The sequence below is a fragment of the Lipophrys pholis genome, assembly GCF_963383615.2.
Source record: "Lipophrys pholis genome assembly, chromosome: 16".
Classification (NCBI taxonomy): domain Eukaryota; kingdom Metazoa; phylum Chordata; class Actinopteri; order Blenniiformes; family Blenniidae; genus Lipophrys; species Lipophrys pholis.
In genome coordinates this window covers 19927950-19948527 of record NC_137634.1, presented here as the reverse complement: position 1 = coordinate 19948527, position 20578 = coordinate 19927950, and the positions used below count along the sequence as shown (strand labels likewise).

The 20578-nt window shown below is 42.3% G+C and overlaps 1 protein-coding gene across 2 annotated transcripts in view; it reads left to right on the top strand.

Moving 5' to 3' along the window:
• nsg2 (neuronal vesicle trafficking associated 2) overlaps positions 1–20578 on the top strand; it is a 51382-nt gene continuing 30804 nt past the window's right edge. Inside the window, exons 1-3 of one of the 2 annotated variants that reach the window (XM_080482754.1) lie at positions 1–280; positions 590–768; positions 17039–17149. In XM_080482754.1, the coding sequence (XP_080338880.1) occupies positions 640–768; positions 17039–17149 (240 nt within the window). In that variant the 5' untranslated portion in view covers positions 1–280; positions 590–639. The remainder of the gene's footprint in view (positions 281–589; positions 769–17038; positions 17150–20578) is intronic. The other variant, XM_080482755.1, reaches the window with a different exon arrangement.

The window sequence follows — 20578 nt, the reverse complement described above, 5'->3', positions numbered from 1 at the left end:
GCGGTGAAGGACAGGCTGGAGGAGAGGGGCTGGGCTGAAAAAACAAACCTCCATCCAGACCTCCTCCACAGTCCGTCCCCGGCGGTTCAGCGTTGCTCTCCCGCAGGCAGCCTCTCTTTCTCTTTCTCCTCCTCCGCCGCCGCCGCTCCGCCGCCTCCTCCTCCGCCGCGCCGCACCGTTCCGCGCCGCTCCGCCGCGCTGCCTCCACCTGCTCCGCCTCCGTCCACGCGCACTGCCGCAGCAGCACCCGGAGCCGGCGGACGGACAAGGACGATCAGCTGTGAGTACCTGCTTTTTATCTGCTCCTCCACCGGAGAAAGAAAAAAGACAACATCTGTTAGTTTTTATAAGTCCAGTATGTGTATAGGATGTTTTTCTTTTCTTTATTCAGTACAAATATGCTTCTTATTGAATCTTCACCATAATAACCAATTGAACATTTTCCGTTTTCTAAAGCTGAAATCCAGTTCGTCCAGTGTTCAATCTGCGTTATCTAAACATATAGCTTGAGCCTGAGCTGAGAGGCTGTGTGGGAAAAAAAACAACCAAAAAAACAATAACATAATTTTCTAATATCTCCTCCATCCAGGAGCAGTCTTCTGGGAAATAAGGGAATATATATATATATAAAGGGCGAAGATGGTGAAACTCGGGAGTAATCTCCAAGACAAAGGGGCCAAACCTGTGAGTGTGGAGGACGGCTTTCAGAATGTGCCCCTCATCACTCCCCTGGATGTTGGCAACCTCCAGAGCCAAGCACCTGACAAGGTGAGAGACTGCCCTACCAACTGTGTGTGTGTGTGTGTGTGTGTGTGTGTGTGTGTGTGTGTGTGTGTGTGTGTGTGTGTGTGTGTGTGTGTGTGTGTGTGTGTGTGTGAAATGATAAGTGAGTGTTTTCCTGTTTGTTTCTGCATCTGTTGTTATTAACTCCCTGTTGTTGACCTCTGCCATCCTCAAACCCTCTTATGCTGAACCCCCCCCCCCCCCCCCCCCCCCCCACCTCCGCCCCATCCACCCGCCCACCCGTTCATTCATTCACTCACTCATTCATTTCAGCTGTCTGCCAGCCACGTCCTTTGTTTTCCAGCTGAGATTAGGGGGCAGATTTGGTGCCAGACAGACTGTCATTTATCATCATGACATCCCATAGTAACTGCACTGCTGCTGGTTAATCCAGTTACCATGGTGGCGGCGTGGAGCCCCTCGGTGTGCATGTGGGTTTGGGACGGAGAGCCGCACTGATTGCACATTATAAAAATGAATGGAGCCAGACAATGGGCAAGCTTCCTCCACATCGGAGCGCTTTATTATGCGTTTGGTGTGTTTTCCCGCACGTATTCCCACCTCGTCCGGCCGATCGATTCAATCTACTGTAAACTGTACAGAGAAACTACACTACACTACGCCTTATTGATTCGTTTGATCAATATTTTACATTGTCTCATCAGTGAACATTATGACTTAATTATTAATGCCGTTGGTTTCATGAACTTCCGTATGAATGAATCTGCAGCTGCTTTCAGCTTTAAAGGGGTCCTATTATCCAGATTTTCAACACTTTAACATGGATCACATTGATCCAAAAACGTTGTATTCAAAGTTTATTTCCCCAAATCCAGCTTTTCCTTGATTCTCAGCCATTTGAATAGTGGATCATAGGAGCTGCATTCAGAATCTGCTGTGTCTGTGTGAGCTGGACTGGCTCCGCCCACACATGCCCATCTTGGGAAGAGGAGGAAGTACTTCCTCTCGTGGCGTCATGTGCCAGAGCCGAGCTGCCTAATTGTGGGAGGGTCGAGGGGGAGGGTCTACCTTGATTGTTATTGGCTAAACCCCCAATGACACTATATAGGGTTCGATTTCTGATTGGCTGGTTGGAGCAACACACTTTTTAAAAATGAAACAAGCCAGAGAAAGAGATGACAGATTTTCTCTACTGCTGGGGCGTCGTTCCAGGAAGGGGGACGATTGTTACTGTTGGAAAACCATTAGAAAGGAAATTTTACATAATATGACACCTAAAATATTTTATCATAACTTCTTGTTTCTTCTCAAATTTTAATGGTAAATTGGTGAGAATACAGAATACCCGATAATAACGTGATGCTAAGCACTGAGACAGGAGCTGTTGTTATGTTTTGCTCAGGCTTTAGAAAATGTTCTCTTCACCCCAGTGAGAGTCTCTGATTGATGATTTTAATTAGAAATGATGAGGGGAACAAGGTCAGGGAAACGGACATATACAACTGGTGGGGGTGACTGTGTGATCATTCTTTTAAATATAGAGGCCCAATGATACGTCATAGTCAGGGTACTTTCTTGCACATAAACCAATATTGTATGATAATGGTGCTCATTAGTGTGCAAACAAGATTATTATTTTCTGGAAGAAATAGTAAAATAAGTGTGATTTCGGTCAGTTTAATGACTTTTTACACATTTAAATTACATTACACCGGGTCGATGGTACATATTCTATATTTACCATAAAACATTGGATTAAAAACCCTAAAGAGATTAATCAAGTGTGAGAAAACAACACTAATGTATTGTCTTGTGTGTATTTCGCTTGAGCAAGTCAACCGAAGAAAACAACTGAGAGTGAGGACGTCTGTAAGACGATCTGGCAAGTTTTCCATAGGTTGAACCTTATTCCTGCTCATCCCACAAATGCATGTTCATCAGAAATGTTGCATCACTAAAAAGGAAAATAAACAGGCTTTAAAGAAATAGATGTTTTCCCAACTTACTGAGGTAGAATTAATCAACAAAAGACAAATGTCCTCAGACTTTGTGCTAAATGTAGTTTATCAGCCTGCTGTCACACACATTTAGTAAAGACCGGTGAAATAGTGCCATAATAACCTTTAAATTTAAACTGTAAAGTTTTTCCGTTATGTGGAGCAGAGTGTACGCGATGAAAATGTGTATATTTCCACCAAACCAAACCGTTACAGCCAAAAATGACTGCAATCTCAACATAAAGCCAATTTTAATAAAACACTCAGGCGCAAAATACAGTGAAATGTCCCCAATAACCTCTCTTATAGCTGTTGCATTATGCATGTTTTTACTACCTCTCCCTGACAGCGTGGCTCTGAGGCTGGTTTACCCACAACGAGGTAGCTGGCTTTTATGGCGTCATAAAATTTGTTTAAAAAAAAAAAGGATGTTTTCTATGAAATAGTTACCATTAAGTTTGGTGGGCTGGATTGGAGCCGGTTTTAGCTCACAGGCCTTATGTTTGGCACACTTGGTGTAGTGCGGAAACTACCCCAAAAAAACCCCCCCCAAGCAAATAAAAACAAAAAAAGACCCCCCCCCCCCCCCCCTCGCTGTAAACTCTGGAGGCCAGAGTGACGTCATACACATGATGTTAACTAGCGAGACACGTTAAGGCAGAAACTAACAGCTGCACGCCGAATGTGCTGAAATGTAGTGTGGAAATTAATCGTTGCCCCTGAGCTTCGTTTCATCTCCCTGATAGCATCTCCTGACAGCAACAATAAATCAGCACCGCTGCTGCTCTTCTGTCATTTTGGTGCGAAGGCTGTAAATTGAAATGAAAACTGTCCCGATTCCCAGATCACGCCACGGCGAGCCACCACTGCCAACCGAGCGCTTCCTCTTCTCCTCCGTTCAACCCGACAAGAGTAAACACTGACTAATTAAATGCCGAGCAGATAGGACATACGGGTGTGTAAAGGCAGTGACGTTTAAACAGTCTTAAAGCGCATGTGTCTGTTGAAAGTAAATGGAGCTGCAGCCTGTTTCCATTCGAATGACTTTCCTTGGGATCAAACAGCAGACATGATGAAAAACCCGCTGGCCGGTGGAGATGTTGCAGTATTACCAGCTAGAGAGCCGGATACTCTCCTCAGGTGAACCACAGACCTGAAACAGATACTTGTAAATATGCAACAGGAAGCAGTTTGGTCTAGACAAGGAAGTATTATTGCAAATACTTGTACAAAGCTTCCTCTTTTTTTTTTCCTTTTTTTTTTTAGTGATACATCACTCTAAAGAAATAAAGATGTCATTTCTTTGGGACCTTTTAAGTGTCGGCAAATTTCAGAGGACAAAAGACTTTCATTGTGGCCTTTAAAAAGCAATTTATACCATCTTACAAGAGCGAGAGCAAGTGTCACGTTTTTCATAAAGGGGGTATCCAATTCATGATCGGGGGCTGTTAAGAGTCGTCTCTGATAGAGGCTTCAGTCCCGAATGCTGCTTAAAGTGAAAAATCCATTTGCAGACAGAAACAAGCGGCACGGCCTGAACTCGCATTGCGTATTCTGCTGAGGGAGGCGCAGTCGCTTTTCATTTTACATACCTGATAACCGGGGTGACTTGTCATTCACTGCAGTCGCACACACACACACACACACACACACACACACACACACACACACACACACACACACACACACACACACACACACACACACACACACACACACACACACACACACACACACACACACACACACACTTGCACTTTTCACGGTGGGGCTTGCGTGCAAACGAGGAGCATGTAGGTGCAATACGAGAGCGTGAATGTGTGTGTGTGTGTGTGTGTGTGTGTGTGTGTGTGTGTGTGTGTGTGTGTGTGTGTGTGTGTGTGTGTGTGTGTGTGTGTGTGTGTGCAAAAGTGACAAGTCGTTTCTGTCAGCAGCCCTCCACTTGGGTGACACGACATTCATAGAGCTGTCAGTCATTTGGCCCGGATTAAAATCAGACCGAATGGAGTCAAGAACGTTGCTGCGTCCTGCAGTCAAAGCTACCATTGTGTCGAGATTATAGCGCGTGGTTATACTTATTACCTGAGCGCCGAGACTGACACAGAGAATAACCCGAGGTGAGTGCGAGTTATTGCTGCCACATGAAAAGAAAAGAGGTGAGAAAGAAAAAGGGCTTGCTGTATTGTTCTCTGGACTGCTGGTGGATTTCTACATGCCTCAGAGGCCACGTCCTCTTACTGCTGTCTGCTGCTTTTGTATTAAGTCCCTGACAATTCATGCAGATTTCAGATGCAGTTCCCTCACAAAACGTCATTTGTTATTTTCGTCTTTGAGCTGTGTTTTAGACGGAATTATTTGAATCATTATAATCTTCTTGCCAAAACAACCGGGGTCATTTATCGGCTCTGCGGACGGTGTGGGAGTCGTAAAAGGTCAATTTGCTGCTTAAGTCTGTGGATTTGTTTGGGAGCTGTGAGAATTTGCCTTCCTGATAAGTGATGCATGAACACGACGCAGGCCAAGAAGTAATGAATCTGTAATTGCACATTAGAACGGAGGAGATTTTAATGAAGGCCAGCACATTCTGTATAAAAACACTCGGGCCTCCACCCTGCACTGTACAGTGTGTACGAGGCCACAATCCGTTCTTTTCAAATCACTACTGTCAGACATTTTGTTTTCTTTTGGGTGAATCGGCTCCAGCGCCCTAGTTTAACAAGCGAGACCAGGAGTGGGCCGGACCGTTAAGATAATGCCATAACAACCTTTACATTTCTTTTCCTGGTTGTGGCGCAGAGCGTACGTGATGAAGATGTCTATATTTTCACAAAACCAAACGATTACTACCGAAGATGACTACAATGATGACCTAAAACCACTTTTAATGATTCTATCTGGTGCAAAATACAGTGAAATGTCTATAAAACCGCTCCTATAGCTGTTGCATTATGGGTGTTTTTACAAACTCACCCTGACAGCATGGCTTTGACGCTAATGCTAGTTAGCTTACATGACAGCATCATCGATATTGCATTGTGTCCGCTGCTCTTCAGAAATGTGTTAAAAAAAAATATCAATGTTTTTCATGAAATTTTTCCAATTTGTGTTTGGAGCAGTTTCTTGCGGGGCGGTTTTGGCCCACTAACTTTATGCTTGACACCCCTGGTCCAAAGTATACAGTCAAAAATCCCTTTTGGATGTGTTTTTGAAATATATTTTAAAATCATTACTTCATTATCACTAGAAATCAGATGTGGTACTTGCTAAAATATACAACAGAGTCTGTTAAGGTGTAATACTACCTACAATCACTTTAAAGCCTCAAATGTTCTATAAATAAGAGAAATGTCCCACTAGATATTTATTTATTTATTATAGGAGAGCAGGCTCTTTCAGCTTTCAAGTGGCTCCTCAGATTTTAGTTTTGTTGATTTAATTCATCCATAAAAAATGTTGAACCTTAAATTGAGCGTCAAAAAACAAATCTTTTTGTCTGACTAGCAGATAATCCACGATCTGATTCGATGTCCAGTAATATTGGAAAATGTTGTTAAACCATTTCTCCTAATTCCTTATAAATTGTCTTTTGTTTTGCTGGGGTCAGAGTCGCTCCGGCGCTTCTCCCTGCTCCTCCCTGCTCCTCATTGATCATGAGTTATTTGTGACGCAGTATTGAAAGTGACAGCTTAAGTTCAAGACAGGAAGTGAATATTGATGTAATTTGCCTCATGAGCAATTTGCATTGCCATAAAGTGGAGATACACAGGTGAACAAGGGTTTATTGAAGTTTTCATTTTGCATTTAAAGTGTCTCTTTTTTACTTGTTGCCATTTTATTTATTTTTTGGTATTGATTGCGCCTCATGTTTAAATGGTCCATTTGTGCATTAGGAGGTGGTCGCGTGTCACCGTAGAGTTCAGTCTGCCCTCAAGTTTTGTGATTTTGTGTTTACTCTTCTTCCCTCTCTGAACTGTGTGACTGCTGCTCCTTCCTTTCTGGACGGATTTAAGACAGATTAGATGTCAGTGTGGAACCAAGTGGTGTCGTGAGACTGGGAAAAGCTGGGTCTGCTCGATAACACACACACACACACACACACACACACACACACACACACACACACACACACACACACACACACACACACACACACACACACACACACACACACACACACACACACACACACACACACACAAACAGTGTACTTTTCCTTGACCTTGTGTGGGCAGTGGCGGCTCGCTGTGAATACAAAAGTGACGTGTCACTCTTGTTTGTAAGTCTCATTCATTTACTCGTCTGGCCGTCGCACATCATTTTCAACATTTACTGTTGAGTTCTGACCTCGCTTACATCTAGTTTGCAAATATCTTCACCAATTGTTTCTGTCCTGATGCATGTGATGGATAAAGTAGAGAGTCGGGCTGTTTTGGTTCCTGGTTCCAGATGTTGATTTTCTCCATTATCCTGGATCCTGAGAGTGCGCTGGCTAATAGCTGCTCCGTACACAAGGCGAGTTAGTGGACTCACAGAAACACTGCGGGCAACAACAACAGTGACTCCAGTGAAGCAGATAACTTCAGTAAGGGAACCAAACTGCAGGGTTTGGTGGTAGCTTTCTGAAGATTACAACGTTATGAATGAACTTTCATGTTGTGATTTTAGAAATCATCGTCACGCCGTCTGAAGCCAGATGTGTTCGCTTTAAAAATGGAGCGATTATAGTGATTTAAGGCAATGGTTTTTTTGTATTTTTTTCCCCCTATGCAGAAAGTGTTCACTGTTAATCAGCTTTTGTCAGACCGGCGTCGTTCTCCGCGTCCTTTAAAGCTAAACGGAGGTTTACTGGGTCACGTGAAGTCGACTCGTACCCCAGATCTTTGGCTCGGTTCTGAGCAGCTTTACAAATATGACCCCAGCTGTTTTCACCCTGATCCTTCCTGATGACTGCGTGACCTCGGAGGCTACAGGGTTACCCGGGGATATTTGCAGGGGTGAGGTGAAGTCCGCGTGGGTTTGCGGTAAAGTCCGTACACACACACACACACACACACACACACACACACACACACACACACACACACACACACACACACACACACACACACACACACACACACACACACACAAAACAGTGCAGAGGCATTAGAAAAAGGTATTAGAGTTGATTCCATCTGGGCGGGGACGCCGCGCTGCCTCGGCTGGCTCGCCAATATCTTGATTGGATTGCTGGTAGTTTGAGAGAGAAAAAAAAGAAAACAACAACAAGAGGAGGGTGAAAGAAGAGAGTGACTCACAGAGAGACACATGAATCTCCTCTGTCATTTCTCCAAGAACAAAGGGCCGACACAAAGACCTGCTTCAAAGGCTGTAAGAGAATCATTCTCTCACTGAGCACAATGCGTCTCGTTCAACATCCTCAGCCTTTTTATATTTCTCTCTCTCTCTCTCTCTCTCTCTCTCTCTCTCTCTCTCTGTGTGTCTCTGTCTCTCTCTCTATATGTCTCTCACTTTCATTCTTCACGGCTGTGTTTTCTTCTCACAAATTACTTTCAGAGTGGGAATCCTCGGCCAACAGCCAAGTTTAATTAGACAAATCACAACAAATTACAAATAAACTCACATTTATCTGGACGACTGCGTACACAGACTTTATTGATTGTGTCTGTTTTGATCAAAAGGTGTAAGGAGGAGGTGTAAATCGTCTCACCCTGTTGTCGTGGTGAGAGGCATTTCCTCAGCTGGCTGGCCGTGACTTTTATTTGCGAGATTTATTTATTAAGATATTTTCTGTGTCGTACCGCTTCTTAGGTCTTCCTGAATTTCTTCTGTTACACTTATTTTTCCCACAGCTTTGCTGTAATTCTCTGATATATTTGATAACCCCTCCATCAACACATGGACCTGATGCACTTTAAACTCTCATTTGAGTTCTCCTGTTTGTGTATGATTTCACTCATGGTGTTATTCTTAGTTTATTACCTGCAAAACGCATGCAAACTGAAAGTGAAAACTATCTGTGCAACGATATAATTACCACGCTTCATGCACGATCTTAGAAAATCTTTCGGTATATGAGCAATGACTTCTGAAAACAGAAGCTTCATGAACTGTTTTCCATTTCTTTTCTCAGACCTTAATACAAATAACAAGCATGTCACATTTTCCCCTCATTTTCAAGCTTTTTTTTTGTTTCCTTTTTCTTTCTTGTGAAGGAAAAAAACAGTAATTAATGTGTTCTTTTAAATTGATGAGGAAACAAGAGTGGAATCAATCACACAGTTTTATTGATAATTACCTTCAGGCAGAATACATGGAATAAAACGAGATCTCGGGCTCAAGCACCAGTCTGTCCGAGAGGATCAGGCTTCGATGATGATGGGCGCCGAGTGCCCAAAAACATTGGTTTATAAGCATCTCTTTCACCCCTCCCTGCACATATGGTGTGGATGCCACATGTTGTTTTTACCGAAACTGAACACATATCTATTGTTCTGTCACGAGAAGTTTTTAATATCACAATCGTACATTCTTCAGATGGTCAGGATGTCGGCTATGACATTTGTCTCAACCTGGAGTGCAAGGCTTCACACCTTCCCGACTTTAAGCTAGCGACTCTTGGTTCACTCCCTTCTCCAGCTGGCTTTCCACTAGCGAAGATTCCCTCACTCCCTTCTCCAGCATGGCGTTATCTGCCTGGGAACCAAGGTCAATGGTCTGCTATTCCTAAAACTCAACAGTTCAATTGTTCTGCCTCACACACCGGATCATTCTCCCATATATGGTCATGTTATTAACAGTTCTGAGCAGAAGTGAGACAAGCTGATTATACTGGTATGCAAGCTAGTGCGTTGATAACTCATAACACCTAGTTCTTCCTTTACTAGTCATTTTTTAAGCTGTTTTAGCATTTTTCCACATTAATGGTGGTTTTATCTATCGTTCCCATTTTAGTTATTTTTTAAAGCCTTTGTTTTTTAGCCACGAGTTAAGTGTCCTTATAAAAATGACTGGTGTGTAAATAAGTTAGAAATAAGATAAAACATTAATTTAGGTATAATTTTCTGAAAGCTTTAGGAAGCCACTAGAGAACCACATGTGGCTTCAGAGACACAGGTTGAAGACCCCTGATCTAAAATAGCAATCAATTTACACCAAAGTGAAAAAAACAACAAAATCTTCAACCCTAAAACCCAAAGATATTCAAAGAGCCATCGGGGAGGGAAAATAAAAATAGACAGTCTGTTTAAACAGTGGCTTTAGGCCCTGTTTACATCACATATTATATAAAACCAGTAAACTTTCATGACATTTTGGCTGCTTTATCTACACAACACAGTTTTTTTTTGTTGTTTATTTTTAACTCCGCCATCGTCTGGATCAGTGGAAACTAATTTCTTGCACCCGATACTGTACAGGTCTATATGAATAACAACTAAAAGACACTTGAATGCTTCCTTTGTATTGGGCTCTGTGTGCAAAACACACAGCCAACTAGTGGCCTGGCATGCAAACTACATTTTTTTTAAGGCTTTTTATCAAAACACTGCCAACTGCATGATCATTCACTTCATTCTTGGAGTCTCCACCCCCAAAAAGAACAAACTAATGCAACATTCATCTTCTACAAGGATAATGGATGAAATATTATCAGAAATTTAAATACCAATTAAAGGTTTTCTATGTAATTATATTGTAAATTTTTTCTTTATGTGTCTTCAGTCTTCTAGATGTGAATATCTTCTTAATTTCTTTGACCTGATAAGACAGGTTGCTCTCCAATCTCTACATTCTGTCAGACAAACTCATATATAAATAATGAGTCAATCAAGGATCAGAGAGAAGAAGTAGAGAAGAGTACAGGGAAAATCCTGCATGATCTCTGTCATCATATATATAAATGCGACTGCGGTAAAGCCTCGTGATTATATTTCAGTCCTGCTCCGCAGAATTCAAAACGATAATAGAGATGGAGCTATATCTCGGATGTCGGGGGAAATGCAAATAACTGCTCTTACTTAAATGCACTATAAGAAAAGCAGCAGCTCCAGCCTGCAGAGACCCACAGTGGGTATCCGGTGGAGCCCAGTGATTGTTGCTTAATAAAGCTCTGCAAAGCTTTTTTTTTTTTAATCATTAATACAAATTGCAACAATAAGCAAAAGCGCAGATTTTTTATTTTTTTTATTGTGATGAAGCAACTCTTAGAGAGAGATTATTTCAGTTTTAGAGCCTGCGGCTTTACTCTTTTGTTATTTTTAGATGCAGCAGGCAGCTGTTTTCTGTTAAATTATCTCTAAAAACTCCAATGCACCAAATACCAGAAGTGATGTGCAACAGCAGGCTGAACAAAGTGGCGGATTTAGCAGCCGAATATCTGCCTTATTTTGTGTTTGTGTATGTTGAACTCCCCACGTGGCTTCAAATATGTGAAGTGCTGCTCCTTGTCTGCACCATTCATAACAAAGTACCTGGAAAAGGAGAGCTTCAATATCTGCTGTAATGACAAATCTTGTAAATGTTGGTTAAAAATGTGACTGCAATTACTCTGTTTTGTGGAAAGGTCTAAAGCCTTTCTTTTTTATTTATTTATTTATTTTTTAGCTGCAAATGTTTGGAGCTCAATTCATTCTCAAGCATCCCAAAGTATACAGCCAGAGCTCTGACCAAACACATTTACCAACGTTATTTGTCATTTTTTAAAGAACGACTTGCAAACAGCTTATTGTAATCGCAATCAACCAACAAGTAAACATTTAAAAAGCAGCTTATTACCCGCTAAGCAAAATTATTATACAACCACAAGTACTGCTCGGGTGCCTTCTCTCAGTTTGTGTCTTATGTTTTGCAGAATTAGCCTCTGAAACTTTCGCCAACTCAACCAACACGGCGATGATCGTAATAACAGGTCTGAGGAATGACAGACTTGGTGGAAGACGGGCAGTGAAAAAAGACGTTCTGACAGCTTTTCCACAGGGAATTTCAAATCTGGAAGGGGGAGAAAAAAAAACCCCTGTGATTTGAGATGGAAAGATGGAGAGACACAAACGGGTAGTGGCAGGCTGAGTTTGACGAGCTGAAACGGTCTTTTCCAAAATGTACTTTTACGCCCGTCATGTGTCATTTATCCACTTCTTCGTTCGGTCAGAAAGAGACGGGAAAGACTGGGAGAGTTTGAAAAAGACTTGAAAGAAATTAATGAGTAGCGTTGACAAAACAATGAGTGGCAGCTGTTAGATTACAACAAACTGTGGAGCTGTGTCACAGAGATTATATAAGATATATACTGATTCTACATGAATAATTTAATATGTATCAAACAAATATCAAAAGACATAAAAGCAAAGTATTCCACAATTTGATCTTAAGTGAATGGACCAGTAAATAATAGCATAATAATCTATAAGTACTAAATCAAAGTATTAATATAGCATTAAAAAGTTCACATTTGATGAATTATCCTTTTTCAACACATTACAAACCTGAAATCAGAATAAAAGAACAGAAATTTCAACAATATGACGCCTCAGTTCACCGTGTGCTTTACTATGGAAGAGTGTAAGAGCAACTCATGAGAATTAAAAACATGATAGGAGGTAGATTATTTATTTTTTCCATCAACAACCAGTTTGGACAGTAGGATATGGGATTATCCGGTGAGTCTAGTCAGGATAAAGTAACTATAGAAGATAAGTGGCTGTTTAATAAAATGAGTTTGACTAATAAATGTGAAGAAAAAACAGAACTGATTTCCATAATATTTCTCCTTTTAGTTGTAAATGACTGAATTCACAAAGATTTCAAGTTCAGTAAATTGTGTCAAGAGAGGGTTTAAGATAATACGTGTATAGAAAAGGGCTCCTTAAAGCGTCAATGACAAAATGTACTTTTCAGTCTTCAGTCACATCTTGTGTCGGCACAATTACTAAAATCTTATAAAATATCTCTCTGCTCAGCCAACAAATGATATTTGACTGATTTCTTGAGCAAGGGCGACCGAAAGCAACGAGCAAATAACCTAAGGTGGATGTTCATCTGGTCTGTGCTATCACTCTGCGGCGGCTGCTATTTTAGCATTCCTGACCAGCTTCAACCTCAGTTTAGTGTGATGTCTGATTTAATGCTGAAGGTTCTCCTACTGTTGACCAGGACATCATGGAGGGTGAGGGTCATTGTTCAGGATGGACCTCAGTTTGGATCAGATCCTCCCCTCTGAGAGCAAAGACCAAAAAGTTGTTTCAAAGGGCCATGCCATATGGTCCACATATGCGCGTTACAGTTTATGCAAATTGGCCTGATTGTTGTAGAGCGACTTGACATTGAGCACTCTCCTTCTTGACCTAGACGTCCCCTGCACTCCTGCAAAGACAAAAAGCAATTTGCACACGACGGCTAATATTCCTGAAATGCCTCTAAAGGAATCAAGAGAGAAAAAAATAATAAAGGCTGCTGTAGAATAATAAGAAACCGAGCTGTCAACATGGCTGCTCAAAGCTATCATTGATGTGACTTCTTCTTACATAAGGTATGGTTAAATAAGAGCTGGCTGTTCATAAATCAATGGTTTCCCAGGTTGAATTTAAAGCCGTCTAATCAACTGAGGCGTCACTCTGTCGGGAGATTTCTATGAGCTGCTTATAGCTGAAGGGCTGCGTAAATGAGGCGACATTGATTGATGACTCCTTCATTAGGTGATATGAAATAAAGGAATGGGAGGTGGAGGAGCAGAAAGAGTAATGAAGCAACTTAAAGCGCCGGTGCGCTTGAACCCGGCGGCCCCGAGCGTGTTCTTGTGAAATGAGCTACAGAATGAGTAAGTTGGAGCAGAATTGAGACATTAGTTAAGACTGCGGTGGAGCCTGACGTCTGAAAGCCGTCGGGTACGGGAGCCCCGGGGGTCCAATCGAAGGCATTGTGTTTTCTACACCCACCGAGGCCTTCGGCTCTCAGATAAGAGCTTCGTGGAGCCGACTGACAGCTTTGTTATTCAGATAGTGGAGCCAGTTTGTGTGCACAGCAGTTCCTGGCTTTGTCTGGGAGTGACGGAGAGCTGCTCGCAGGCAGCACAATTAGCCACAAGGACACCGAGACATTGTTTCCTGCCTTTTCTTTTCTTCCCCTCCTCCCTCCATCCTTCTCTCGTCTGCCTTGTCATTTGTCCACCTTTCTCTGCCCCGTCCTCTGGTGAGCGTTCGGTGCACAGCGGATGCACAAAACAGCGGGGACACTTTGTCTTTTCAGTAATTGCCGTGATGAAGTGAAACCTGGTAAAAGTGCCTCTCTGGTTCATTTAAGCCTCGGCCACCAGGGAACGGAGGAAAGCCAAATCAGTAAAATGGGGGTTGTGCAAATGTGGCCACGAGTCAGTGCTGAGAGGAGGACAAAGAGCAGTCCGATATTTTATTGGTTCATTACAGATATTGGAGGAAAAACAAAGCATATTAAAGCAGTGTCCGTTCATCTAGAGACTGTGGGTCCACACTTCTTACATCTATTTTTAGATACTTTATTGATCCCCTTGGAGAAAAGACAGTGGTTTGCTGGGGGTCCAGAGCTTTGTTGAGGGACCTTCAGTCTTAACCTTTGAACACAAGCTCACTTCTTCAACCTCTTCTTCATCTCATTCATGATACTATCAATAAGATTACACTAATATCACAATATTCGGTCAGTGACTAACTGCGACACGTGAAATAACAGCTTTGGCTAGAACAGCTGGTTCCCAACCTTTTATCTTCAGGGACCCAAGAACCGTTTCAAACTTTTATTCACCGGTTTTTCACCAGCGTTGCTTCAATGAAGCAATATTCTATGTAATTCTCTCGGTACACTCTTTGTTTCCCCCTTTTGACCGATTCATCTCTTCAGCCTGACACGCTGCCATTTTGTTTCTCCCACTGCTTACTTTGCGAGCTTACGTTTGTTTGTATTGCAGACAGGATGTTCACCATGGCCATATCCTTGCAATAGTAAATATCATTTTTTTTATTGTGTTTTACTGCTCACACTTCTGTTTTTAGATTTTTACGTCTATTTATGAACAGCACGTTGGTTTAGCTGTGGTTGTTTTAAAAGTGCTTTATAGATAGTCATTTAAAAGAATATATATTTTGAAATAAATGATACATTCTTAATAGAAAAGCTTAACTTTAGTAATGCTGTGACATAGATTAATCATATGCTGAATCACCTATTTTTAGTCCATAAAAAATGTTATAAGCCTTAAAAGGAATCTTCTGCGCCCCCTGTGGGGGTCGAACCCCCCTAATTGGGAATCACTGGGCCAGGAGACACAGAGTGTTATTGAACAACAATGTCCTCTACCGCCATGTCTGTCAATTTGTGTTGCTTTTAAGGACACTTATATCAACACATGAAAATATACTTTGATTGTAACTTTAAACTGACTGACCATGTGGCAGATTTCACCAGCTTCACAACCTCAAACTGGGAGACCTCATATGTCACTTTCACCCTCCATCTACTTGGGGTTTGGTGTCTTGACTAAAAACCACCCAAGATGGGATTTGAACCACTGATTTTGTGATTAGAGGACAAGCTCAGCTGCCTACTAATATGCTTTGTGTGTGTCCCCCCCCCCCCCCAAGAAAAAAATGCTTCTAATTGTGGTTTAAGTCTCAAAATAAACTCAAACAATAATGTTTAGGACTTTCTAAATTACTGGATTTCTTTTGGTTTTCATCATATCAAAAATATTGAGTCAGAGTTGAGATTAGTGGTAGAATCCCATCCATTTTCCTCGCCCCGAATCACTGACTCCCACAACACAACTGAAAGTTTAATAGAAAAGTGGAGGAGTTTGGGACTTTGGCTGGGTGTTTGTGACGTTTTAGTGGTGTCAGACTGACAGGACGGCAGGACTCTGCTGCTTTGGCCCTTTTTTTTTAGTTCTCAGTGTCAAAACAAAGCACAAAGTTTTCTCTTCAGTTCTTAGGTTGTGGATCTTGGTATCTTTTCTTTATTGTATTTTCTTCGGATACAGTAGAGCGAACAGGCATCTCGGTCTGCACGGAGGTTCCTGGTGGTAATAAGTGTTCCGTCTGATTTATGTTCTGAAACTGAGATTTGATCCAAGCCAGAATAACAAGTCCATGTTTTTCCTCATAATGCAATGTGACTACAGTGGATCTGACAGTTGTACTATAGTATGTGTGTGTGCACCTTGTGTTTGCAGTATTGGATTTCCCTGTAGCTTACATTACTTTTCTTCCATGCGACACGGTTTACACGGTATCGAGCTCTGCGATCACGTCAGTCTTCCTTATTCAAAAGGGCTTTTCATCACATTTGTACTTCAGTAGAATTCATAGTGAAAGTATGTGCTTTCAGTGTTGTACAACTTTATTCCCAGATGGCTCACAGTGCCTCAGACTATGTGTATTTAGCCTTTTCCTTTTGAGGATTCATGAGTACACATTTATTCTGTATGTACAGAAGGCACAGTCTGTAAAATCTATAAATAAAAGATTTTACTCAGGAGGTAAAGAACTCTGTTTGTCCAAGATAAGGGGTTTTAATTCAGCCAGGATACCTTGGAGGAGCTTATAAGATGGGCCCCATTAATCTCGCACATGGAGTAAACATTGCAACGTACAACACTCTATATATTATCAAGGGTATAGAAAACACTAAGGACAAAACTTCTCGTTGTATCGTACTTTCATACATATGTGAAGGCAGCATGCACTTTGGACAGGTCACCAGTCCAACAGGCCACCGCTGCCCCAGTGGTAGTGAGTAAATAAAATCTTTGGTATTTTAGTGGCATCCACACCATTGAAATCTGGTTGATGTGGTTGATATAGATAAAGTAACATAGAATTATATCTTACAAGCTGAAGTGACCCATCAGAAGTAAGTCAGATCCAATCAGGGTCCATATGTTAAATTAACCTTTCTAAATCATGTTGGACTCAAGGTGGCAGTAACATGAATGACACAACATATTTACATTTAGGTGATGCTACAATACAGTTTTAACCATTTGGTAGAAGTACTTGACATAGTTTTACTATTGTCACCCAGCATGTGTTTTTTGTTTTAGTGGATGCATCGGAAATTAAAAACTAGTATAAAAATCCTGCAGTTCATGTTGTAAAACTTGCTGTGGTCACCAGAATCGGAATAGATTACCATTATATATTACCACTGCTGCAAATCTACTATTTTCAATTCAATTCATTTGATCACTTATTAAACATGGCTCAATGATTCCCACCTAGAGCTCTAACCTTCACCGTGCACATTAAATATTTGGATTTCCTCTCCTCTCTCAGGTGGTGGTGAAGACTCGCACGGAGTACCAGACAGAGAAGAAGCGGCTGAAGGTTCCCAAGGTGGAGGAGTTCACCATCAGCTTCACCGACGGGGTATCTGAGAGACTTAAGGTAAGAAACATGGAATGAAAATAACAGTAATAACGCTTTTCCCAGTGGGAGATTTGCCATCACTTCTCTAATTATCTGCTAGATATTGACTCATCTGACATTTACCCCCCCCCCCCCCCCCCCCCCCCCCGATGTGAGCGGTTTGAACTCTCACTTACCCTGAGAGATGCACCTGTCCTTGACTCATAGGGCTAAATACACAAATACCCTGCGACACGGACTCGCTCAAACAAATGAAACAATGAGAAATAATGTGACCTTCTCATGCAGACATGAACATTGTGCTCTCAGTCTTTTCACAGGCGTAATCATGCAAATGCATGCAGGCAAACCGGCTCCCGTGATGGAAAGAAACAGTAGATTCCTCAGTAATAACCTCTTGTTTCCCATTTTATGTGGCTGTGCAGCGGTGATTAAGTGTCACTTTTTTTATTGTGTGCTCGTAAGTTCCGTCACAATATTTTATTACTTGTCATTATCATTTAGGTCTTTGGGGAGATGTCCCATTTAGATGTGTTCATTTATTCTCATTTCTTTAATATAACATGTGTATTAATTATACTTTATGCAGAATGATATAATGAAACGAATGTGACATTATAAACTTTTTTAAGATTTTTGCATTTTACATTACGACTCAATATCAAGTTATTGATGAAACAGTGTGATTCAAAAATGTTACTATAAAAATGTTAGTATAATGAGGGAAAGTTCTGCATGGCTGCAATGCACTGAGATAAACAAGCTTTTTTTTTTTTTTTATTCTGAGAGCTACATCAAGGCTACTGAGTGAGAACCTTCAAGAAAAATGAGTTTTAAAACACGTTGATATTATTTTTTAAAACGTGCAACGCAGGTCACCAGGTGACTTCCAGCACCACTTTTCTACCCTCGTTGTAGATGATACTCAGCTTTTTTTTACCTTTTCTTGATAGACCGAATTACCACTGCAGTGTACCGGAGGTGACTCTTAGCAACCCTGGAAAAATATACACTCCAATAGAAATGATTGCCTATTAAAACGTTGCTGATAAAGTAGAATTAATGACATAAAACCTATCTTTACTGTGTATTCTACTTATCTTTTTCCTCCTGTACATATTCATAACTACATTAAGAGAAGAAAACCACTAAACGCTACTCCACCACTATTTAAAATGTAGGAATGCCATTTCCTAATATGTAAATTGCTTAATTTTGTATTCAGCTGCAGATTAAGCTTTTTTTTTTACCTTTATATTTAACTGAGAACACTTAATCTTCATCTAAATAGCATTTTTCTCTGGATTGTGGCCTGCAGGATGCAATTTGCACTGCTTAAGTAGAGCTCAAGTCATCATTTAGTCATATTATTTTTAATGATCCATTATTTAAATAAAACACAAATTAGTGTGATGAAGACAAACTGACATTTTTAAACAAGGTACAGTGCATAAATGTACAAATGTGACAGTTGCAGGCTGGACTGCCTTGAATCAGCAAATGTTGTTTTGTATGTAGAACCATCAAGAACAACACGTTTTTATGTATAACTCAATTAGGGATACACAAATAGCGCTTTATTTAGAGTACGAATACTAACATTTAGGTACTTGGTGATACTTAATATCGAGCATGTATTAAACGCCTTAAAGCCTAATTCATACCCCATACGCAAACAATGTGCGAAGGCTATACGTAGTTGCAAACTACCTCCGCACGGCGTCTGCATAGACGCTACTGAGGATCTTACTGAGGAAGTATGAGTATCGGTATCTGTGCATCCCGAGAAGAAATACTCCAAAGATGACTTATTGATGTGGCGCGGAGCATCTGCGATGTGAGGAAGCGAGTTTAGAGGTAATAACACGAGTTGGACCATTAATAAGCGAGGGGTCTGATGTGTTTTGGGGGTGCAGGTGAGATCCCAGCGTTAAGCATCAAAAGCACCGTCATCGCCGCGGCGCTCTGCTCACTCTGCTGCAAGAGGAGGCCACTGAGAACTCGCGTTGTCATGGCAGCAAAGAAAACCTCCCTCCATGGCAACCCCGAACGAGAGCGACGAGGAAAAAAAAAAAAAAAAAAAAAGCGCACAGGCAGAGGAGTGCAAATGTTTAAGTGTAGGTGTGTAAAAGAAGAGGGTTAACGCCACACCGAGAGGCCTTTCAGAGGAGGAGGGACCAGAGTCAGATGTGAAGGATTTATATGGATATTTTCCAACAAGGAAGTGTGAAAAAGAGAGACTTCTGCAGAATCACGATCAGAGGTAGTGACTTCCTGCAGTTTGGGTTAGTGAGAGAAAAGAAGAGAGAAAAGGACAGAGACAGAGTGCAACAAAGAAGCAGACAAACAAGCTGGCATCAGGCAGCGAGCTGGTTTACTCAGATTACTACGGATAACGATTGTCAGAGATCCTGAACGAAAGTACAAAGAGACAACAGAGAGGAGAAAGCACAGATAGAAGTGTAACAGGTACAGTTTGCTCCTAAGATCTTACAGTTTGTTGGGAATGGATGCCAACAGCCATTACCGATAATATGGTTCAATGATATATTGATTATGGGAAACTGGACTCTGAATGAATGTTGACTAATGTATGTGTCCTGTGAAGTTGGTAGGGGGTGGGGGTGGGTGTCTGTGGGGGGGTGTATCTATCAAGATCGGGGGGAGAATCATGGGGCGGGAAAATGGGGGGTGGGGTATGAGGCTCCTGGGGGTGGAGAGTTGACTATCCTCCGACCGGGCCTGTTCGGGCCTGCGCTTTTCCTGGTCTGGGGTCGGGACTGTTCCGGGGCGCGGCGGCTGGGGCCATCTCTGCCTTGCCGGGTTGAGGGAGGTGTAGCAGTGGGTGGGCCGGCTCCTGACGGTGCAGCGGGCTTTCCCGGGCCCGGGGGCCCTGCTCCGGCCTTTTCTCGGCTTGGCGGCTTGGGTCGGGGCCTGGGGCCTGGGGCCCTGTGCCCTGTGCCCTTTATCCTTCTCCCGTGGGGTCCTCTTGCTTGGGGGGGATTCCTCTCTGCATTCTCCATCTGGTGCTTTCTGGGCGGGGGCGTGGCTCTCTGGGGTGGTTCACTGGGGCCTCCCCAGGCCTTGGGGGCTGATGTCCCCCGGGGTGGTGATGTCCGGGCCCGATGACCTCGGGCCCCGGGGTGTCGCTACGGGTCCCCCTACAACAGTTCCAGCCACACCCAGTGGACAAACCACACACACACACACGCACGCACGCACGCACGCACGCACGCACGCACGCACGCACGCACGCACGCACGCACGCACGCACGCACGCACGCACGCACGCACGCACGCACGCACGCACACTTCCACTCCTCATAGAAGGTGCTTCTGAAGTTGCTTGTTCTCTGTCATCATTTGCTCAAACTCTAAAAATCATGTTCCTCTTTTGTTGTTGCCTCTTTGTTAATTCATGTTCCTGCTTCATGTTGCTGTCTAGAT